The 25,699-nt window shown below is 33.5% G+C and overlaps 1 protein-coding gene across 1 annotated transcript in view; it reads left to right on the plus strand.

Moving 5' to 3' along the window:
• Positions 1 to 4,718, plus strand: part of LOC129221072 (transmembrane anterior posterior transformation protein 1 homolog) — a 32,112-nt gene extending 27,394 nt beyond the window's left edge. The window contains exons 12-13 of the mRNA XM_054855510.1: positions 310 to 450; positions 4,373 to 4,718. Of these exons, the coding sequence (XP_054711485.1) occupies positions 310 to 450; positions 4,373 to 4,718 (487 nt within the window). The remainder of the gene's footprint in view (positions 1 to 309; positions 451 to 4,372) is intronic.
• The last annotated feature ends 20,981 nt before the right edge of the window (positions 4,719 to 25,699 follow it).

Consider the following 25,699-nt stretch of genomic DNA (forward strand, 5'->3'; position numbering starts at 1 on the left):
CCAACCTGGCTTTCGGCTAGTGATTCACATAGTTAGGGGAGAAAGTAGGAAACTTGGAGAAAAATCTTTTTTTTTTTTTTCAAGTTATTTCCAAACGAGTTTCCACAAGTTTAATTTTCACTGCGCAAAAGTGAAAAACTTTAAAATTTCTTGCTCAAAATATTGCAATTACAGACTTACAAAGTTTTTTTTTCTTTAAATATTTTTTTTTCTTCTCGTTATCTCGCATGCCGGTCAACCTCGCTTTTTTCCGGCGTGCCGGATAATGCGGGGTAATACGGTAATTATTTTTTCCTTTTACATTTTCAGCCTGATCAGTGCCAAGATAGCCATTAGTATTACTTTGCTCGGACAAGCTTGTGATGCCATCGAAATGCACAGGAATGCACAAAAGGAGAAAATGACCAAACCCAGACAGTGCAACAGCTTACCCTCTAGTCGTCATCATAGGTATGTTACAGCTTATGTTTCCAGTTTTTGTTTTTACCTCCATATGCAGGAGCAAGGGTGACCAACTCCTCTGTCATCAAGATTGACTTTGTGTGTCAGATTTCCCAACTGATCCCTTTTAGCCCTAAAAGTCTCTTTTTAGTTCCAAGTCCCTAAAAATCTGTTTTCCAAAATCTGGTCCCCCTTTTCCTTTAAATTTTCATTTTGAATTTTCCGTGTAACCTCTCTTATCTATTGCATATTTTTTTTTTTAAACCAACAATTAATTGTGTTGTCCAGAGCCGTACCATGATAATTTAAATTTCGAATCAAATGGAAATGCAACAGCTACCGTTCGAATATGTTGTTTCCCGTCTGCCTTGTGTGTGTGAGACAGCTCAAAACCAAAGACTGCCGAAAACCCCCAAAAGTACCACCATCATGTTTTCACTGCAGGGGTGAACATCTTGCTAACTTTAGAAGTTGTCCAAAACGACAAAATCTCATCGACTCCCTGAACCAGAAAAATAAAATTAAAACTTGCACTAATTCGGGTCCTTCACCTCAAATCTCTAGTGCTGTTAATGACATTCAACAGCCCCCCCCCCTCCTCCTGCTTCAGCTAAAACAAAAAATACTGTTATCGATAGGTAAACAATCACCCTCCAAAATCTGCTGTTTGAACAGCGTAATTAGTTGATCCACTTTTGCGTTTCTTCTTACTACCAGTTTATTTTCATTCCACATCTGATGCTACCTATTTTGGTTTTCCCGCCATTTTCGTTCGTTGAGTAGGAGTGGCTTATTGAGGCGGATTGGCCGTCCAATGATCATGCTGCTTAACATTTCATAACTCTGGAGGTGGAAATTGCTTGTTTCAGCTGAAGTTCCATTTCAAATAATGAAGTTTTTCCGTATGAATAATTATTGTCACTTTTCTCTTATTTGCTTGCTCAATAACTTTAATTATTGAATCAACTCTTTCTTTCTTTACAGACGCGGGCCTAACCTGCGATCTTCAAGTAAAATGTGGTAGGCATATCCTAATTTATTAGGCCTAGCGTACTATATTATTTAACCTTTAAGGTTTTTCCTAATTGAGACTGATCAAAACAGCCACTCGCTCTACCATCATTGACACCAGCCTGCTGCATCGGAATGAAGTTGGTTACGTGTAAGAAAATCATTCAGCGTAATTTCTTGTCCAAAACAAGAGTCATTTTAATTTTATTCGTAATCTTCCCATATTTATGTTTGGCTATTCAACATAATCCTCCGATAATAATTAGCGGAGATATCCATTAGAAACGATTAATTATGACACTTAGATTTCAATATAAAATCCCTATTTTTCGAAGGCTTTCCTCCATTTAAATTATTATTCATCTTCTTCAGTGCTTCACGCTACAAGTTTTAATATAAAACAGTGCTCATTCCACAACAATGCTTTTATATTAAAATTTGTAGCGTGAAGAAAATCATTGATAAGAAAGAACTGTTTCATTTTTTTCTCGAATATGAACAAATAAAATTTGGCTTTTTTTTAAATGCATTTTCTGCAATTGCGGGATTCAAAATGTTTACTTTTTTTTAATTATTTTTCCGAAATCTGCCGCAAAATTTTACTGATTTTTTTTTTTTTTGTTCAAGCCTGATTGTTGAACACGCGTCACTTGACATAACTTTTATTTCCGAGGTTGAACACGCGTCACTTGACATAACTTTTATTTCCGAGGTTGACCGTGCAAAGGCAGGTGATGCAGACAGTTCGTTTTTATTTTGTGATGCAAAAATACATATCTGCTCTCAATGGTTTTTCGTATTTTATGCTTTTAAGTTGCAATTGAAATTAAGACCTCTGAATCATATACAGTCGACGCTCGATATAACGACCATCTCCGTCCCAGAGAAAAAGGTCTTTATAACGAGTGGTCGTTATAAGATGTATAATTTTAAAAAATATACACAGTCATCATGCATGCCCCGTTGTTCCGTAAAGAAATGGTACTTTTCAAACATTCCAGTTAAATGCCCAAATTATTTTTATCATAGGAATTTTTAGAAAAATCGTGTGCAAAATACTATGACAGGATATTAAAGAACTTTTAAAGTAGAAAATATTGAAAGGAAAATGTTACACACTTACAAATCTGCTACCACTACACTTTATGAAGATAAAACCAGAAACAGACGTTTGCCTTTTTAGCAGACGTGATTTTTGCAAAACATTATTTTCCGTTTCAGATATAGGTGATAAATTGTGTTTTCTTTTTTTGCTTTTCAAAGAAACATTTAGGAATCTGGAAATTTCTCGATTTTTCCTCCCATTATTTTTCTGTGCTAGTTGTGGTGAATGGTAATTCCCCCCCCCCCTCTCTAAGTTGGATTTGACGTACATTGAAAACTTCAGGCAGATGTCCGTAAACAATAAACAAGGTCATTTCAAGCTGCAAATTTGTTTTATTGGAAAGAACACCAGAAATAGCGTCCGCTGAATTCGGTCTTTGTATTGGATTAGACGATACAGAACGGTCGTCATAACGAAGGCGAATTAACGTAGAGTTCATAGGAACAAAGTTGGGACTTTTACCACTGGTCGTTATAATGGGACGGTCTTTATAATGATAACTTACGATGTTTAAACGAAAAGCCGAAGGGCTAAATTTCGTAAGTCAGTCAACAATGTTACATGCTTATACAAGCAGAGATAATATCACACAGTGGAAGGTGCAGAATCAAATGTTAATGTGAAGAAATGAACATTGGAAACTTGTTTAAAATGTTACCAAAAATTTATTGGTCCATAGTAACTAAAATAAATAAACTAACAAAAATAAGTTCTTAAGAATAAAACCCGGCCATAAGCGGAGGCGGAGTTCGAAACTCCCCAACACCTATCGGACCTAACTCACGAGAGGCTGACGAACACAAAAGAAGAGAGAGAGAACGATTGGAATCGCTCACTATTTATACTTGCCTCATTTGCTTGGGCATCAAAGGATGCCAACCTAAAACTGAAACTTTACACGTGCCGAAAGAGTTGAGAAGTTAATCTAATTTGAATAAAGTTAATTTTATATTACATTACATTAGGAATGAGAACGCGGATAAATATCGTTTACCGATGTCTATCATATAATGTGTGGTCGTTATACTGAGCGTCGACTGTATTTATCAGAAGCATTAACCATAGACTAATAATAAGAGTAGACCGAGCTTTCTCATTCTTGCTGATAAAGAAAATTGGTTCATTGATGTATCATGTGACTAGTGGAAGGGCTTGGCGAAGACTTTGGCAGCATGGTTGCTAGATGGCAGCATTATCTATAGTTTGGCATTCGACATGTATTTAAGACAATGTGTTTTCATTAAATAAAACTTCCAGGTGCAGAGATTGAACTGTTTTTCTTTTAGTTATGCATTATTTTGACATTAGTAATAGTTTTTGATCAGTTTTCGGTAACTTTTATTTCATTTGGAGCTGTCAGCGTTGGCGTGAACGAAATGGCGTAAACGTTTTGCGTTAACGCAAAAATGTACTAATCGGTATCTTAAATTGAAACTGTAGGTAAAAATCTTACCGTTTGCCGATTCTTCTTGGTCGCTTGCATCTTTTATTGCTTAGAGAGTTATTGAAATTGACTAAAGAAAATGCACAATACTATCTAAACGAAAAACTCACTATATTAACAAAATATTTACAACTTAGAATAACAAATTTACAAATCGGACTCCATAAAAGATCATTCTTCCGTGTTCCATCAATTCTATTTATTTTATTTCTCGCGGGCGTTGATCGTCTGCTACGATCAACGCCCGCTGTTGCTAGGATATCCACCAGTCACATGGTTTGGTTTATGAGCAGCAAAAGGGTTGCCATAGCTCGGTCTACTCTTATTATTAGTCTATGGCATTAACAAAATTCTTTGTTCTTTTGCTCCAGCACTGAAGATCTGCCCAACCTGGTGTCCCAAACGAAAAGCATGCCGCAGAGCCAATGCGCCAGTGCATCTTCCAGCATCGCTGACATCACCGCTCGTGCCGAAATCCTGCAAGAGAACCTGGAACAACCCAACCCCATGTTCTCCAACAGCACGGTCAGCCTGAACAGCCTGGGGATGAACGAGAACGTGTTCGTGAACGAGCGCTTCGCCGACCAGCAGGCGGAGAACGTCTCAACTCGGTGGAAGTCCTCGGCCACCTTCGGCGCGGTCACCCGTCCCGGCGGGGACGTAGAGCCCAAGAGGCGGACCTCCCTCCAGGAGAAAGTGGAAGAGCCCAAGTCTTGATGTTTATTTCGGCGCTAAAGTGGTTTTTAACAAAATTGATCTATTCTCCGCAGGGTTCGCCGATATATATCGTGATATATGTCCGATATTTATTTTGAAAATATCATGATATTTTCGATATTTATTTTTTCAACTGCGGTATTTTCAGTATAAAAGTATCCAATAAGCCCTAAAGCAGAATGCTACTAAATTTTCCGACGTATGTCGCAGAACAGATGCCTGAGCTGCAGAACAATTCTGTTTAAATTTGAGAAAAAAACTCAGACAAATTTTCTGCAGAAATTCTACAGATTTCTGTTAAATTTCTGCAGATTTTCTACAAGTATTTTCCGACTCAAGACAGAATTTTGCACAAATTCTGCAGATTTCTTCAAATTGAAAAAAAAAAAAAATTCTAAAATTCTCGCAAATTACGATAATTTGGTGGAAAGCTCGGGGGGAAATGTTGAATTCGATAAGTCACCTGCCAGGAACTTGAAGAAATCTGCAGAATTTGTGCAAAATTCTATCTTGAGTTGGAACATATTTGTAGAAAATCTGCAGTTTCTGCAGATTTTCTGTAGAAATGTCACATCTGAAAAGATTTTGAATTTTTTTGGCGTTTTTGGTTCCCCTTTTAAGAAATTTTTCCCAATTGATCTTCACCCACTGCAATTTCTTCCATAAACGTATGTTTTGGAAACATACAAAAATTTAAACACATCCATCGCCGAAAATTGCGTGCCTTGTTTGATACTTCAATCCTTTTGCATCCTGAAAAACACGTGATTTGACACCTAGGTTCGGAATTTTATATATATAAAAAAATTGTAAATAAATAAAAAAAAATCTCCTGTATGGATCGATTTTGATTTCGGGGATTTGTGGAAAAGGTCACATAGGTTACTTGTGTATACAATGCTTGAAGTATTTGCAGAAAAATTTTAGTCAAATGATTTTTCGTTGCAGAACATCGTTAAGTATTCTGCTTTGGGGCCAATAAGTATTCAATGTAAAAGTATTAATCATAGCAATATTGTTCATTTATTATTAAAAACAACAAAAAAATCATGTGCTATATTTTTGTGATGTATTAATACATTATTAATGTAACAAAGTAGTATGATATTCCATTTTTACTTGTACAGTCGAACCTCCATATATCGAAGTAGCAAATTGACAGAAAAAAATTCAATATGTGGAAACGATCTTATTTTATCATAAAAAGTCTCCTGAAACATTAAAATTAAAGCTAATTTTCGTGTATGAAACCTAATTTATAATTTATACGAGCATTAAATGAAAGTTAATGATTAAAAAATTAACAGAAATTACATTTTTGCTCCTACATACATCTTCATATTCTTCGGCAATTCAACTTGATCGCAACATTAGGGTATTTTCGTTTTGACGATGTAATCGAGAGAAAAGTAAAAAATCAATCTACTTAACTTGAATGGTTTTTACTGAAGCTAAGAAGACTAGGAATGATAATCGACAGACAAAAGAGATAACCTGAAACTGATTTTACAGTGTTGCTGGTTATGACAAAGATTTGAAATAAACTTGACGGAATTTAAGAACTCCAGAATGGAACAACGACTTAACTACACACCCTTCAACCCCAGATTCCTTATGAGCTCCGTAGCAACCTTTAGTGAACATAATTTTCTCCCCTAAACTTCATTTTTCATGAAACAAACAGTCTAAAGTAGAAAAAAAATCTACAAATGTCTCAAAAAAAATTTTGATGTATAGAGATTGTTTCAATATATAGAAACAATTTTACTATGTAATGAACATAGAAATTTGCTGGAATTTCGATACACAGAAAATTTCGATATGTGAATGTTCGATATATGGAGGTTTGACTGTATTTTATATTCATAAAATTATTAGTAATGTACCAATTTTATTTCATACTATAAGTGCCTGATTGGTTTCTGAGCATTAAATATTGCTCAGAAAAAAAGAAAATGTCTCACGACTGTGCACCAACTAATGTACATTATTTCGTTCTGATGAATCATATAACTGTAAAAGTAGCTAACAGAAGAAAAATGAGTAAAACAGCTAATTCTAAATTAATTCCATTAAAATTGATAGAAATATGAAATGAAAAATTAGATATAAATAATGAAAAAAAACCTTAGTTTTAAGTCTACGTATAACAAAAAAAAAAGTGAATTGAGGATGCATTCACTATTTGGAAGACTTTAGTTTGTGCTGATTGAAAATATCGGATTTTAACAAAATATCGGATATATATCAAAATATCATATTTTCGAAACTATCATGATACTTTCGAACCCTGATTGTGGGGTACTTTTCCGTTATAGGTAGGTCACTATAGTTGGCGATTCCCGATTCATTTGAGAGACTCCTGAAATTTGATAACCTTCTCCCGAACTACCTGATGAGGTAAATATCGCTCAGATTTTTAACAAAACAAAGAACTTCCCTACAAAGGGTATTTTCTGTGATTAGAATTTTTAAAAAATCCCTACGGTAAAGCACTCATAGCCACAAAATCAATGCCTATTCGTACATGATTTTGAAAATAACTTTTGATGCATATTTATTTTATTTTTCTGTTTCTTTTTAATTGCGTTTCCTGAAAATTCTGATAAAAACAAGTTGATCTCTGATTTTTCTAAATGGTAAGGATTTTTTTTTTAAATTTCTTATAAGAAAAAGCAAACTCATGCCTCTTCTGAAATATGTTTTTAAACATAAAAAAGATTATTTAAAAAACAAAAATAAACTCTACCTCAAGTAAAAAAAAAAGACACAAACACACAAATTATTGGGGGGGGGGGGGGGCAAGTCCCATGAAGTCTCTGCTAGTGATGTTGGCTACTCTGCCTTGGTAAGAACAATAACATTTATGTCGCCACATCATATTTTTTGCTCCTCTTTCTTTAATCTTACATTTTGTTGGAGCTTTTAATATTGCGTTTTTAATACCTGGAGATAATTACACGATAAATTATATTTGCTGCAAATATAATATTGCAAATTGCAATAAAGATAAATCTGTTACTGTAGCCAAAATTTAAAATGGCTCTAGTGGCATACATGTGACGGAAAAGTCCCTGTTCTTGTATATAACATAATGAAACTGAAATATTTTTTTAACTTACAGGTTTTCTGAGTTTTAAGCTTAAAATTTTAAATTTTTATCTTGTTGATTATGCCAAAAACTGTAATTTAAATACATTCTGGTAAAATGAAATTTTATTTTTAGCTTCAATTCTTTTTTAAAAAATTTTACGATTATTTCATTTTATTTCTTAAACAAATGTGTATTTATTAGTGAGAATAACTTTGTGTTTTAAAACCTTCAGTAACTCAAATGACAATTTAAATTTATTAAAAAAAATTAGCATTTGTGAACAAACTATAGCATAATTATTGAGGAATGAAGTCAGTGAAAACATTAAGTGCCTATAGGGTTTGCTAATATCTGTATCTGTATAAATATAAAGTAAAACCTGTGTAAAGTGACCTCCTTAAAACTCCTGCGAAAATCGGGCGTTATAGGAGGTGATAGCTTAATGGAGGTTGCTTTAAAATTCATTATTTTAAACGCATGCATTAAATGTCAAGAAAATGAAGAATTGAATGCATGTTAGCAAATCTTTAGTGTATTTTTCTGCCAAAGAAATAGCAGTTGGATGTTTGTTTGGTATATTTTCAGGTTTTCTGAATTAATATTTTTCTCTAAATAAATTTGAAAAGACTGCTACTTTGACCAAGCAATCCCTTATTTTCAGATTTTCAGAAGTGCAAAAAAAAATGCTAAAATATCATTAAAAGCTACGGGAGGGAAATATTCCAAAGCGAGATGTGAAACTGCTTTGTCAAAAAATAGCAAAAGGATAAACTTGCGTCATTTAAATTATAGAATACAGTGGAATTGTGAAAATCTGAGATAATTGCAGCTCATGTCCCCTTGGATTACTGAAAACTCAGATTATTTGGAAAATTCTTCCATACTAAAAATTTACACCATTTCATAACTGTTAGGAAACATTGTGTTCACGAAGAATTTATGACTCAAATGTCAACATAAATTTCCCTTTTAATTTTGTCTCATTGAATTTTGAAATCGTTTTTCATGATGTCCAAAGATATTTATGTAGTATTTGTAGGCACCCGAAAGCATGTATTTTGAGTGTACTCAAATTATATTAGCGAGTTTTGTCATGACATGTGTATCTGTGCTTGTGTATGTATGTACTTGCATAGCAGCAAAAGGGGTTAGTTGCTGAAAGTTTAATGGCAACTCATATGGCAACCTGTTGGGCACTAGAGCACCTATAACTGGAGAGGCCGACGCATCCACCATTTTGGAGCAAGCGCACAACAGGGAAAGCTACCTTTATTGGCAATCTTACGCGAAACAGGGAATGAGAAAGTCGGAGAGCGAAGGTGAAGATTGGCGAAATTTTGGAAACAGTTGGCGTCCTTTCCAGGCTGCCAGTCACTTCGTCGGCTATTAATTCTCCATTTCTTTTTTTCTTTCTGCATGTGCTGGAAATCTGAAGAGCTGAAACCCTTTTTTGGAGCTGTTTACACAATTAACAGCCGATAACAGCCACCCCTTTGACTCAATTTAACACATGCTGAAGAAATGCAAACATCAGCAGCAATGCTATCGCTATGAAACACTGGATCAAGTGTGCTCCAAAATGGAGGATGTGTCGGCTCCCCCACTATAGGGGCCTTATTGGGCACTGCCTTTTTTGTTTGTGATCAGATATTCCAAGAAGATGTTTACATGTTCTTTATGACAAATCAATGTCAATTTTACATGTGGAGTTTTTGTCTCAAAGCATCTCTTAATTCATGTTGATGGATTTTTCGCACCACTTTGGGAGAGTTGTTGACACCAACCTCTTTTTATAATTTACTGTAGGTAGTTAATAAGTTTTACAATAACAAAAGGTGTCTGTTTTGAGATTAACTCACGCTTTAGCTACTAAAACTAGTTTAAAATACAAATAAAGCTCCCCTGGATTAAGCAGAACCCCAAACTTTCGAGACTCTGATTTTTAAGAGGCTACTGTTTGTGACAATGATGACTGAAAAGATTTACAACATTTTAATTTATCAAAGTATTCAAGTCCTAAGAAAACTGTCCATTTGTTCTGCAGGTTTTTACAACAAAATTAAATAATTAAAGCAAGTCGTTTTAACCGAAACTAATATAAAGTCCTCGCTTTCTTTTTCCAAAAATAGGAATCAGGTGAAGAGAAAGCTTGCGTTATATTCATGTGATAAACTTCTTTGGAAAAATGTATAAAGGCCTATATCAATCCATGAATCGGTTACCACACTCATGTCCAAAAGTAAGGTGGCAAACATGTTGAGGAGGATAATATTTGACATATGGACCATAGGGTGGTTCAAAAATAGATGTTAAAAAAAAGAGTTTCTCCTACATAACAGGATACCTCTCACTGTTTTTAGACTTGTGGATAGCAATATACTGAAAGAATTTTAGCTTCCTATTTCACCTGAAAGAGGGTGCTCAACCCCCTCCCCCAAACTTCATCAGTATGGGGAGGGGGGTTAAAAAATACATTGAACTGAAAAACCAATGCTACATATTATAATATACACTAGTAATTTGCATATGCATTGTAATAAAATAATTATTTATGAGAAAAAAAATGGGGAAATTTAATGTTTCTAAATTTGTGACATTGTTTATGCTATGGCTCATGTTGAATGGAGAGGTCATTGAACACTGTCTTAAAATTTGAGTAAGAAGCTAAAACTTTTGCAGCATAATACTATTAGTAAGTCTAAAAAAAAAATTTGGGTGTGTCCTGGACTCTAGCTGAAAAAAAAAGTTTTTTTGAGCCATCCTATTGTATAGCAGTGCACAGTGATCACACTCCATATTAGACAGGTTTTCCAGGGCTCTAGGAAAAATATTTTTTTGGGGCCCCTGTATTCAAACTTTATAACTTTAGCCGTTGGCTAAAACAATTTTATCCATAAAGTAACTTCAGCCATTTGGGGGCCCCTTATTGGCCAGGGCCTAGTTCGCCTATTCAGTAATCAGGGTTTTACACATGATTAATGCTTTATCTCTTACTAGCTACGTTGCCCAACTTCGCCCGGTCTACCTTGAAAAAACCATTGCGTCAAGTGAAGCATCTTCAATAACCAGGATTAAATGAAAGAAATAAAATCATCATGCAAAATTTTCTCGCCAAACAATGACGACAGACACTAAAATACTTTTAAGAAATTAAAATGAAATGAGAAAGATGGATTTAAAAGGCGTAACCATGGAAACACAAATAAAATAAGTTTAAGAATTGAACATGAAAGATGGAAATAAACAATAGATTCAAAAAGCGTTACCGTGGAAACGCAAAATAAAATGGTTAAAAACTTGAATAGAGAACAGATTTTTGAACTTCATTTAATTCGCTTGTAACTTTTTTTCTAATGAAGATAGAGGGTTAAACTTTCTACCTTAGGTTGAGTTAGATCTAGAGTAAAAAAAAGCAGCTCTTTCAAATGCTGTCGAAAAGAAAACTGTGGGACAATTCCTGCACTGTTTATTGATGGATTTAATGAAGAAAGTAGTGCCTAAATTTCAGCTAAGCCTAAACAAATTTGAGCTAAAAACGTAAATAACTCCCGCCGCAAAAAGTTAGAGCACTGGAACAAATTGCATAGAACGCGGAAAATTCTTCCCTTTCCAACGATGTATAATATTACTATTTGCGAGCAATTTTTCACCCCCATATTCGGGAATTTATGTGAAAATTGGGCCTAAATTAGAATAAGAAGAAGAACTATTCATCGAATTGTTTTCGAACTGGTCTGCAAACCTTCTCAGGACTTAAAGGAACAAACTGTGAAAATTTCAGCGCAATCGGCCGGGTAGTTCTCGAGTTTTGCGAGTTCAAACACACAGACGCTTTTTGGAGACTTCATTTTATACTATGTAGAGATTCATAATTTTATTACTTTTTAATATACCCTATGTTTCTATGTTCTTTCTTCCATTGTTAATTACCTCTGTGCCAAATTTCGCAGCAACACAGTGAATAGTTTTTCTGTTTTTGCAGATTTTATGTTTCTGACCTTAATTTTGGACATGAATGTAATTAATCTGAGATTGAATGAAAAATTTACACTAAAATTAATGGGAAATTAGAAAATTTTGAAATATGGAGTTATTACCCAGCTGCAATTGTTGATTATATTGTCAAACATATTTACGTTGTTGCATTCGACTCGTAATAACTCGAAGCCCCATAACTTGAATCTACCTTTGAGTCGTCCTTGGGTCCCAAGCTGTTTACAAGGCTGTGGGAACTTCCTATGCATCAAACTACCAATAATTAGAAGTTTTAGATAGTTCCATAGGACTTTGAGTTATAAAGAGCTGATGGTATTTTCTTTCTGTCATTTTATTTTATCTGGAGAAGAGCTATTTGAAATCTTATTTCTAGTCAAAAACAACAAATGATACGAATGAGATTATTTGTTTAAATCTTAAATTTAGCTTTAAATCATTTTGCTGTCTTTTATTATTGTTATGTTTTTGTTTTGTTGCTCACTTGTTTCAAAGTCTATACCATTTTTTTTTATCATTATTGTTTCTGTTCAAGCTGGAGTACCAGTTATTAAATAATTGGCGATATTTTTAACAACTTTTATGTTTCACAAAGTTTTACCCTGGAATACCAAAATGCTAATAAAGACTTTTTTGTATTTTAGATTTTTAATTTTCTTTTGTACAGTTTTGCCAGGATTGTTCTGCCAATGTATGCTTAGTATTAACTCTGATGTCAGTAATTGTCTGTGATATTGAGGTTGGAAAATAGTTTACCTTAATACAAGAATTTTCATGAAAAAATCAGAGCAAAGAATTAAAGAATGTTTATAAAGTCTTCCCCAATGAAAAAAAAATAGTTTAAAAAAAGGATTTAAGGGTTTATAAGTACAGTTGGGTTTCTATTTAACGACTTTCAAGGGACCACAAAAATTCTTCCCTTAAGTAGAATGCATTTTAAACTACAGTGGAACATCCGGGACTGTGAAGAGTTGTCTTTAAACAGAGAAAGTCATTAAATAGAGCATTTTTAAATAGAGAGCAAACTGTAATTCCTTTTCTAATTTAATCCATATCTTATCCAGTTTTTTGACTCTTTCGTATGCTCTTAACTAAAGGCATTTCGGTAGACTGAACACCAAAAACTGGAAATGGTGTTTATGTAAGGGAAAACTCTCTGGGGTACAGTAGGGGGTTTTTTAAGGTTAACCACCAAAACATATTTTTAAACGTATTGAATTCTAATGTCACAGCTTTAATTGTAATATACAGGTTGTTCCGTTTTAAGTGGTGAGACGTTTATTTTCGCAACCATTAGTCCTAGATGTATACATCCATTTGCAGAAATGTTCAAAATTAGATGCAGGGTTAAGATATTGAAAGTTTGAAGTAAAAATAAAAATAAGTCAAAAAATACAAAATGTAGCTTTTTATACAGGTCCCAGGTCCCCTAACTAATATTTAGAGAAATAATCTCCATTGAAAACTATTTCTAACACAAAAAAAATTGCAATTGCTCGACCAAAACTTAAGGAGATATTCCAGTGTAAAGTTTTAAGGGACCATACAGAAGATGAGATTGGAACTTATTATTCTTTTAGAAGAATGACCAATCGTCAAAGTAAGAAAAACAAGGTATTTATATTTTTCATTGCTCTTCAGAAATAACTGCAAATGTTATGCCATGATATGTAAAAACACACTACAAAGCATCGAACAATTTGAAAAACCACTCTATGCACACATGTAATTTTAAACATTTATTAGCTGCTATATCCCCCCCCCCCCCCCCCAAAGGTGTTATTGACGGCGAGTGTAAAGTGGTGTAAGTTACAAAACGCAGCGTTTTATATCTCAGTGACCATTTTTCAATGGAGATTATTTACCTAAATATAAGTTAGGGGATCTTGGACTCGTATAAAAATTAAATTTTGTATTTTTGACTCATTTTTATTTTTACTTCAAACTTTCAATATCCCCTGCATCTGATTCTGAGCATTTTCGCAATTGGAAGTATACACCTGGGAATAACGGTTGTAAAAATAAAGGTCTTACAGGTTAAAACGGAACACCCTGTATATTTTTTAAATTTCTTTTAAACTCAATTTTTTTTCGTTAAATGCATTCATACAGCGTCTCCTTAATCTTACTCATAATTCTCGCCAATTTTCAGCTTTCAGTTTTGGTAGCTATGAAGATTGTCAAATTCCTAAGCGTGATGTTTGAATGAACTTAATTTGCAACTCTTGTGTTTCGTTTGCTTTCCAAATTGCAAGAAGCTTTTTTTTTCCCTCTCTTTCCAATCATGATATACAGTTAATTTTGGTCGTGTGTCAAAATGATTCATCAGTTGTAGAAGCATAAAAGTGCGGACACAGTTTCCATGAGAACTTCTATTTCTGTTTAAGAAATAACAATCAACTCATATATTTTCATCTGTGAGATTAGTAATTTTTAAAGTTTAACTCCAGAAATTATTAGCTGAATCATTCTCAATGTGCTTTATTTCAGACTTAGAAATTCCTTCTACTTAAATAATTTTCATTCTGAGTTTTTAAAGCTGTCTCACAAGCTAGGTGATTGCTTCCCGAGCTTCCAAGATGGCTGTAATTTGTAAGTTATCTTGATACAGAAATATTTTTACAATCTGATTGTCGTTCAGAAAGTGTATTTTCATGTGATTTAAGATGAAATTACTTGTAAATCAAAGTAAGCAAAGGACCCTTTTTTCTTTCCATGACTGTCCTTAGTTGATTCTGTACGAGTCTTTTGGAATGTTATTCTTGTGATTTGTTATTGTAAATATGTAAAGATTTATTATGGCATTGCTGTTTTGGTTTGATTATCGAAGCATCAATTTCTGTTTGATAATTATTTGACATCAAGTACTCAAAGTTTTATTCAATAAATTTTCTCAAAATTTTAGTTTGTTTCTTTATTAAATGTTGGCTGCCTGCAGTGACCAGCTCGGTCGCTGCTTTGGACACCATTCACAGGGATGCAAAGTAGGATGGTTCGAAAAAATCGATTTTTTTTTTTATTTTGGAATCGTGTTAACTCTCAAAAGTGTCAGTTTGGTATCCTCAGTTGGGGGAAAATGATTGAAAAATTCTAAGTTGACATCTTCAGTTTGCGCATATGAGGCTGTAAATTTGAAAAAATATGCAAAAAATTGAATTTTTCAAAAATAACAAAATTTGTTTTTATCTTGAATTTTTTTTCTAATGCAACAGCCATAAATTGTCAATATATAGCGTAGTTTGAACCGAAAAAAAATATTTATAGCTTTTACGTAAGATCTTTCGTTTGCGCATGCACCTTAAATTGAGCTGAAATCTCCTGCCCAATTAATCTAAAGCATACAGTGGCTCCCAAAAGTGTTCGTACAAATTGAAATTTTGTCGTAAAACCAAAATAAGGCAAAACTGAGTTCGAATATGAAGTCCAATTTTTTTTTACACCATACCTATGCCATTCTGAATAAAACTCAGTAGTTTTTTCAAAATATTGCCAAATTTCATTTTTGAAATTTGTCAAAAAACAAAGAGACAGAGAAAAAATACGCCACAAAAGTCATCGTACACTGAAATATTTTCGAATAAATTCATGATTAAAATTATCATATGTGGTTTTTTTTATTGTTTTTGGATTGTAATGACTGTAAAGTTATTTGCCTTTAATTTTTTGTTTTTTTATTCCCTAATATTCTGCTTATTATTTTAAAAATGGCAGGTATACGTAGAAAACAACAAACATGATTCGAAATTTGATTTTTTCCCTCACAGTAGCCATAAATTAGTTTGAAATGTCTCTAAATTAGTTAATTTATACTATTCCATAGTGAAGTGCTTGATAAAATGCTGTAAAGACAAGAATCGGATCGAAAACAAGGTAAGAAAAGGTCAACTGGCAAAGTTAACAAAGCGTGATCGGAGGTTTACAGTTAAAAAAATTATGAAAAATACACATTTGAGTGCTAAAAAAGTTTCAGCAGAATTGAATGCAACATTTTATGTTTAATTTTCACCTAAAATTGTTCGTCATTCTCTGATTAGCTGGATTAAAGGGGATCTCCTCACGCAGAAATTTTCTTGTTCGTGCGAAAAACAGTAAGCTTACGCTTTCCGTCGTAAAATCAATGATAAATAAGCTCAAAATATTTTGGAACAACGTCTCACTTATAGATGAAAATAAATTCAATATTTTGGGTTAAATTGTTGTATATGTGTCAATAGAAGAAAGAATGAGGAATTTAATCTTAAGAACTTAGTTTGATCACTTAATCAGGATGGTGAGGTGTTCTTGTGTGAGGGTGCATAACTGTATAAGGACTTGGAAATTTTGAATTTTTAGAAGAAATAATGAATCATGCTGTTCATTTAAATATTTTAAAAAACAATTTTAAACTATTAGCCCAAAATTTGGTAATCGGAAACAACTTTGTTTTTTATCAATATAACGATAAGAAGTACACGTTTGCGTTTGGTGCCTCAAAAATTGTCCTTAAACTTAGAAATATCTCCTCAATCGCCAGATTTAAACTTAATGGAACATATTTGGATATATCTGGTGCTAGATTACGAAAATACACCATTGAAACGAAAAGCGAAGTAGAAACAGTAAGACTCGAAGAGCGGCTGAACACTTACTCAGAAATTGCGTAAAAAAAGAAAGAAAAAACAATGAAATCTATTCCCAGACGTTTAAAAGCTGTTGTTGATACTGTATGATATTCTACTAAATAATAATTTTGTAAAAAGATTATTTACTAATTTTTTCACATTTTTACAAAGTGTACGAAGACTTTTCGGCACTTTTTGGTTTTTGATTTTTAAAAAATTAAGTTTTAATGTTTTATTAAAAATGTTCGCTTAGTTTTGTTAAAAATAGACCATAGATCTATTAATTCTAACCAATACATGGAGCCTATTTCATTGAATGTCGTAGGTGTACGAACACTTTTGGGAGACACTGTATGAGCAAACTAAAGATCACATGTAAAAGCTATATTATGTATATAAATATATATTTAATATATAAAATATTTTTTAGGCTCAAACTAAGCCATACACTGCCAATTTATGGCTGTTGCATCATAAAAAAATACAAAAAACTAATTTTATTATTTTTTGAAAAAATCAATTTTTAGCATAATTTTTCAAACTTTCAGCCTCATGCGCGAACTTAAGGTGTCAGCTTAGATTTTTTTTTTATTATTTTCTCCCAACTGAGGATACCAAACTTAACACTTTTGAGAGGTAACGCGATTCCGAAATAAAAAAAATCGATTTTTTTCGCACCACCCTACTGCAAAGTTGGAAGGGAAATGACCAACTCGGGAAATTTTAGAGCCTCCAACTCCGACTCCTTTATCCGAAAATCAGTCTGATTTCAACTAGGCAAGTACTGACAGAGTTGCTGACTTTGAGGGTAAATGACAGACTCCAACTCTTGGTATTTGAAACCTTCGACTCCCGGCTCCGGCTCTCATTATTTTGAACTTTTCAAGATCCGAAACTATGATTAGTGTCATTACTATACATAGGGGAAACAAACTTATGGGGTGATTTTCCAAAAACCTGACATTTTCCAGTCACAATTTTTTTAAATAAAAAATCCGAAAAAAATTATACTTACTTTTTGTTAGGAACTTATTAAGGGGAAGATAGAGGGAACTCACTTTAACTATACTACACCCTCAAAACAGGGGGTCAAATTTTCATACAGCAAGAGACTGACAAGCAGCGCCAGGAGAGTTACAAAATGAATTTCTTCATGGGTTATTTAAAATGTAACTATAGTACTAAAGAAATAACAAGCTTAAATCAAAAAATAAGGTTATAAAATGACAAAACAAAATTTATGTAAAACCTCCCTTAACGGACACCCCCAATTTCTTCGATCACAAGTCCCATATAGGTTTTTCCATATTATTCATTCTGAATAGCTTACACTTCGAATAACGGACATTCATTTCAACGAAAAAAAATCGATTGCTACATTAAAATTTTTTTTAAGTTAGCCATACAACAGTATGATAAAATTTCAGGGTTCGTACGCCCTTGAAAAACCTTGAAAAGTGCTTGAAAAAAGAAAGTTCATTTTCAAGTGCTTGAAAACCTTGAAAAAGTTTCTTAGTGCTTAAATTCTCTCAAAAATCAACGAATTGTGCTTAGAAGATTTAAAAAAGTATTTCACCAATGCAATTTTCTGAACATGTGTTCAGTATGCAACATCGCGAAAAATTGCTTCCGTGTTTGGGATTTCAATCCTTTTGCATCTTGTAAATATTTTGATGTTTTTTACAACCGAAAGATATTTTGACATATGGTACCTTAGATTAGTTTATTTTTTGTTTAATTTCATTAATTAACAAAGAAATTAATTTCGAAACCATGACAACATTGAACTTACTCGGGTTTCGCGGAAAATTGCTCTTGTGTTTGAAATTTCAATCTTTTTGCATCCTGCAAATATTTAAATATTTTGGCTAATCAAGTGTTAGTTTCGCATATGCTACCTTAGATTAGTATATTTTTTGTTTAATTTTAATGAAAAACAAATAAATTTATTTCATGGGAAACATGCCACGTCGAACGAACTCAAACTTTGCGAAAAATTGCTTCTCGTGTTTGTAATTTCAATCTTTTTGCATCTTGCAAATATTTAAATATATTCACTAATCGGATGTTATTTTCATATTTGCTACCGTAGATTAGCATATTTTATGTTTAATTTCAGTAAAATATAAGTTTAATTTATGGGAAACATGACAACATTAAACTTAATTCGCGAAAATTTGCTTCCCTTGTTTGAGATTTCAATCCTTTTGCATTTTGTAAATATTTTTATATTTTTGGCAATTAGTAGTTATTTTGACACTGCTACATCAGATTAGCTTATTTTATTTTTTTATTTTAACAACTAAAGAGTTAAAGAATTTATTACCTTAATTATGTGCTTATTTATTTTTGCAATTTTGAATGATTATCTTTACCTAATTTTTGGTCATAACAGATTTTTTTTTTTTAATTTAAATTTCAGCAGTTGAGCACCTAACAAATTGACTTAAAGTTTGTATTTTAAATATAAAGTTGATTTATATAATTTTATTTATAAGTACATCATTTCTTTATGTCTGCTAAAATAAATAAGGTGTATAACAGGGGTGGTTGTGTTATGATTATTCACTTGAAATCCAGTAGTGTTCGTTTTTATGCTTTTACCTCCTTATATCTCCAATTTTCCCCTTTTCCTCAAATGTTCAAAATTACTACTTTATTAAGATTGTGGGTACTTGGAGCTTACTGAAAGAGGCTTTAATCAGCAAAGGGGTAGATAGCTTAAGGAGGGTCTTTCATCTTCATTTGGATCTAATAAATTGACCAGTACCAGCCTAGCTAGGCCCAGTGCCTGTTGCTGGTTATCAACAGGCACTGGGCATGGTATTTCTCTGCAGAATATTTTGACTTAATAAACTATTTTATGAATTGTATGCATAGCAAAAGTTATTGTTGTACATTTGTATATTCAAGTAATAGGGGTCTTAGTTTTAAAAATTATCCCCCCCCCCCGCAACATTTTGCTCTTTGAAACTTTCAGGTAATTTTTTATGAACTCACAAATCACAATTACACCTGAATATTATTGCCTTTCTAAATTTAAATTCTAATTTCAACAATAACCCATTTTTTCCCAAAATAAAACTACTTTTGTCATAATACATGTGAACTTCTTTTGAATCTTTTCAATTTCGAAATATGGCTCTATAAATCTGAACTTGCACATTAATTGTCTATTGCAAGTTAATCAATGAAAGCTGAATAGGCTCAAGTTTGCATTCAGAGTATTTATCACTGCTTAAGCTGCTTTTGTATATTTTGAGGTGTAGCGACTGGACTGTGGACTTTCATAAACTTTTCTTACTTCCTAATTTTTAAATTTACTCGAGGACAGTTGAAATGCCTTAATTGGCTGAACAGCTAATAAATACATACGAATAATTGATTTGCATACTTATAAATGATTTGCAAACCTAATATTTTTAGAACTTAATAGTGCAAACTGAAATAACTTTCTGGGTAGTGTTTTTGTCCTAACCGCCCTTATATTGTAATAAAACACTGTATAGCTATTGGAAATAAATGTTGAAACCGGGGTGGGGGGGGGGGGGGAGTGACTTCAAAAACTCCTCTCTGGCAATGCCATTGAACTTGGGTATTTTAGTTTCTTCCCATAAAAGTTAAAAGCACTTATGAAAGGGTTTTTTTTAAAGTATTAATTTGCTGATTCTAGAAAATATACAAACCTCTGACTGCTACAACCTTTGAAAAACCTCAAAATTAAACCTCTTGGTATCTACTTCTCTTTATGACCGAACTTTTCAAACATTTTCAGAAAGACTTTCAACGCAGTAGATCTTTAATCAAAGCTTCTCTAATTGTAGAAAAAACAATTTTGTTTTTCTATACTTTTTTGTATTATTGCCTTATTTCTATGTGTTTGTAGTAAATGAAATCTGCATACAATATTTTTAGTACAAATTTATGATATTGCCTTGAAAACAAAATTTTTTACCTTGAAAAGTACTTGAAAAGTGCTTGAATTTTTTTCTGCCTAAAGGGTATGAACCCTGAATTTACAAAAAGAAAAGTTACCTTCTCATTACCTGCGAATCGTTTTATGGTTCAGGAAATACAAACATAAAACAAAAAAGGAATCAGCAATATTAATAACATATATTTTAATTTAAGGCAACTGCGAAATTTGTAGCAGCTTCACTTACCTACTCGAGCAACATTTAGAGAAAAAAAATGTCTAACCAATAAATCTCTTTTGGAACGCTTCATCTAAACAACAATTTAAAAAAAATTAAATAAATAGAATTATTCCACTGATACATTTTTTTATTTATCCTTTGCCAAATTTAACTTTTTTTTTTTCAGTTAATTCGCATTCCAGAGCTCGAATACGCTACCTTGCGGAGATTAACAATACTAAAGAAAAAGGTAAAACATTCCATTCCACATGTTTTCTTTAGGGTAAATTACTGGCTTCAGGCAGTTTATGGTGTAATGTAATTTCAGAAGAATAGAAAAGAAAGCTTCCCACAAACACGATGAAAAATTTCTGTCATTCACTATTTGTCAATGCAAGTTATAAGTTACGGCCATTTGTTTGGTTTACCTTTTTTCATCCGCCATTATACAGTGGCTGCAGCGCCCCCTATAATTTATTGGAGTTGCGAATCTTATTTTCAAACTTATGTAATGGAAATAAATAGTTCTATACAGGATGCATTACCAATACTTGAGATATAATGCTAGGAGAGTGATTGTTTCAGGACAGGAGTATGACACTTTTTTTAGGATAGGAGTATGATAAGTTCCATACAATTTGCCTGTTATGTAGGCGCAGGATTATCTTTAAGGAAAATAATGTTATTTTTCTATTCTGACCTCTTAATTTACCCACGTACAATGAGTAGAGTTAAAATGTTTCGTTTATTTAAAAGAGAAATATATCGGTCAGTAGAATGACAGCGAAAATGTTTCATACGCTATTCTTGAACTTCAAAATTTTAATGAGAACAGCAAACAAATCATATCAACAAAATACTCGAGGAATCCAACAAAATGGTGATAATAAACAGTTTTATAGAACAATAGATTAAAAATTCCTTTTTTATATCAATAAAAATTGAACTCATTCATATTACAGGAGAATGACATGAAAACCTGGGGACTAAGTTTAAAACGATGTATCTTGATGATTTAATTAAATTTATTTAAAGAATGCTGTTTTACACCTTTAAGTATGCTTAATTTTGTACTATAAATTGAATTTGTGGAATGTTGATATAAAATTTTCAAATTTAAGTTCATTTGAAAAACGGATGGAGGCATGCCAAAAGTGACTTTCTGGTTATTCAAAAAATTTTGTAGAAAAAAGTAAATGAGTTATTGCTTTAATAAGAGTAGAATAACACCGACCAGATAAGTTATTTCTAACTTTAAAAAAAATGAAAACACTTTTTGGGTTAAACAATTTTTGTGTTAGGCTAAGGGGACATAATATTGTTAGGATTTTGGAGAATCACCCTTATGCTTCTTTTAAAAGATTTTTCTCTACTTAAAAGTTGTAGTTTTTTTAAGTTATGGAAAAGTAATTATTGTAATGACACTAATCGCAATGGGGTTGTTTACTTCAGTCAAAAGTACTACTTTTAGTCACTGAAATTGATAGAATGAGCAAAAAAAAAAAAAAATAACATGGATCGAAAAAAGACTTTCATTTTCCAAACCCTTAATTTTTAATTATTTTTTTAATGTCCTATTTTGAAAATAAGGCGTCGTTTTAATGATGCCACAAGGGTGATGTAATTTGCTGCATCCTCGCTGGCACCCTGCCTGCTCACGCTTGCTGTCTTCCGCGTTTCAGCTTATGATAATTCAGTATGGAATTGTATTGCGCTCTACGCTTGCTATCAACCATATCGTTGCCAGTACAGTCGAGTCCAGGGAACCACGGAACACCAAAGAGGTACGAGGATATATCCCGTATCTCATGGCGAGCAAGGTTCACACATTAAGGGGTAAACTCCCAGCTGGGCTGACGCCCAGCAAGAGGACCTTCCCCGGCGCAATAAGCATCAAAACCGTCTGTTGCCCAGACGAATCGACCGTCGCACCCAGCCGTGCGGGGGGCCCGCTACGCGGACCCCCCCCCCCCCGGACGGTGGAACCTAAGGCTTACAGCTAACTGGTGGGGTGTGTGCGGAGAAAAATACAATCGAGTCCCGCTACCACGTGATTCAACTTACACGAAACGGCGGTAATGCGAGTTTTTCACAAGTAAAGAATTTTAGAGCTAACGCGAATTCCTCGCCGCAACTCGAAAATTTTCGTTGAGGAATCACTGGGCATAAGTATCGCCTTCAATTGTGGCTACTAAATATTGGTTCCTTGAATGGGCATCATCCCTTTAGCATCACTGATGTGCAGAAGCTCTCACACTGTACTAGTCAAATAATCGCTTCGTTAATCTATAGAAATAACCCCTCCGTATTGTCCACTCTAAATGTGCAAGTTGATTTAACATATAGTAGTATTCAGTTTTTTAGTCACAGTACTGTAAATAGTGTAATAGTGTTGAACTTCGTTATTATTATCAATGCGTGTCGTACACACAGTACTGCACTTAGTCTTACTCTCCCATTGATTTTTGCATCATAACAGTATTTTATATTGAATAACGTAGGTTTTCTTAAAATGCTGTAAAAATTCAGTTCTTTGTATGGAAAACGTTGACATATACTTAAGGAATGGATTAAAAAAGTTTGAAGGGTGTTTACAAGTGTCTAAAACAATTGTTTATGTTTATCAAAAAGTTGTGTCTGACATACCATTTTTCATATCGCGAAATTTCGACTTACGCGAGGGATCTTGGAGCGGGACACGACTGTACATTCAAGTAAAGAAGAAAATTAAAAATTGCGCTCTACGCTAATGGCATCAGTGAATGACATTTCATCACTTGTGATGTTATGTGGAGAAACGTAAAAAATTAAATTTAATCTGCACACTAATAAAAATAGTTATTAAAAAATATTAAACTTTGTCAAATTATTTAAAAAATGGTTACATCCCATGTTCTTAAGCATGCTCTTTCGGAAAAAAATACTTTTAAAATTTCGGAAACAACCCCATTCCGGATCCTGCCGAATTTCGGGTCCGATTGGGGACAGGCCTATTGCATAACTCGATAATACAGACGCACGCCGTGCGCGGATACATTTAATGCTGTGCAGATGCATTTGCTGTAGATCAGAGGTTCCCAACCGGTGGTTCGCGAACCCCCAGGGGTTCGCGAGGTGCAGGAAGGGGGTTCGCGAAAATTTCGGTGCAATGCCGGATTTTTCCTAGTTTGGTAAAAAATTATAAAATATTCAATTTGCACACATAGTTACTAAATTTTATTTTTTTTTAATTTGAAAACGCGCCAGACTCTTGTATTAAGCTCAAAAAAAAAAAAAAAAAAAATCTTTCAGCGGTTTTATAATCTTGGTGAAAAAGAAATTTTCTAATTTTTTTTTCGATAGACAACAAAAAGAGATATCCTTCCTTCTTTATTGCGAGGCGCCATGCAGAAACGTTGTATTAAGCTGTGGCGGGGATCACGATGACCTTAAAAAGGCGCCATCGCGTGGAGTCAATCAAACAATATACATAATATACATATGTCGAAAAAAATAAAGAATTCTCAAACAATGCATCATAGGGGTATTATTTCTAATCTGGTTGAAATATAACTCGGGAATTTCCGTCGAATTCAGTCATCGAATAGCAGACATGACAGCAAAAGGCTCCAAACTTAAAATTTATTACTGGATTTTACCCATCTGTTCGTTTTCAAAAATATATAACATCAGTATGCTCATAGTTCTGGGGAAATAGTTGTTAACAGACGTATTTAGAGATACTTTAGAGATGCTTGAAAACAAGTGATTTTGTTTGCAATTGGTTTTGCTACGTGAACTTGCTACTCTGTTTGTGAAGTTATAATCGTGTTGGTAGTTTTTATGATTCAATAACTTTCTGCTGTTATGGATCGATGGTTGAAAACTGGTAGTTTGGTTGAGCGACAAATGGACAAGCAGTCAATCGATCAACCCTCAACATCAGCAGTAACTTTCGAATCAACACAGGATATTGAAATAGATAGCTGTAATGAACTGCCGCCTCCCCCGACTAAACAGAAAAGTGAACTAGGGGAGAAAAAAGGAAAAAAGCGAAAATATGACAGTGACTATTTACAAATGGGCTTTTATTGTACTGGAGAAGAGTCTGAACCTAGACCGCTTTGTCTTCTCTGCAACGAAGTTCTAGCGAACAGCAGTTTGAAACCGTCACTTCTGAGAAGACACCTCGAAACAAAGCATCCGACACACAAGGACAAACCTATCGAATATTTTAAAAGAAAATTGGAATATAATAAAAAGTGTAGCGTCTCTACGTTCCTGTTAGAATCCAACGAAGATAGTAAAATGCCCCTTGAAGCTTCATATCGAGTCAGTTATAGAATTGCAAGATCTGGACAGCCACATACAATTGCAGAAAATTTAATTGGACCGTGTGCTAAAGATATTGCTAAGTGTATGCTGGGAGAAAAGTCAGCAAAAAAAATTGACCTGGTTCCGCTATCAAACAACACAGTATCACGCAGAATTACTGATTTGGCAAGTAATGTGAAGAAAGAACTTGTGAATAGAATAAAAGAGAATAATTTTGCGATCCAGCTTGATGAGTCGACTGATGTAGCAAACGCTGCAATATTACTTGTCTATGTTAGGTATATTTTTAACGATACAATTAAAGAAGATGTACTGTTTGCAAAACCTTTGAAAACCAACACAACAGGAGAAGCAATTTTCGAACTGGTCAACAGTTACTTTAAAGAAAATGGAATAGATTGGTCTTTGTGTGTGGGGTGTGTGCACGGATGGTGCAAAATCAATGACAGGAAAATTTGTTGGCTTTGTGGTGCGAGTAAAGAAGATCAACGAGAAAATTGAATGGACTCATTGCTGCATTCATAAACAAGCATTAGCATGTAAGCGTATTCCCGCAGAATTATCCGCTACTTTGAATGATGCGGTAAAAATTGTAAATTTCATAAAATCACGTGCCACAAACTGCCGTCTATTTCACGCGCTTTGTGAGGAATTGAGAAGCCTTCATGTTACTTTACTTCTTCACACAGAAGTTAGATGGCTTTCCCGTGGCAAAATTTTGACACGCTTATTTGAATTGAAGTCAGAAGTCCAAGCATTTTTTGTTGATCATCCATTTCACTTGTCCACTTGCATATTCGATCCTCTTTGGATGCAAAGGCTTGCATATTTAGCTGACATCTT

This window comes from Uloborus diversus, chromosome 4 (genome assembly GCF_026930045.1).
Source record: "Uloborus diversus isolate 005 chromosome 4, Udiv.v.3.1, whole genome shotgun sequence".
Lineage (NCBI taxonomy): Eukaryota > Metazoa > Arthropoda > Arachnida > Araneae > Uloboridae > Uloborus > Uloborus diversus.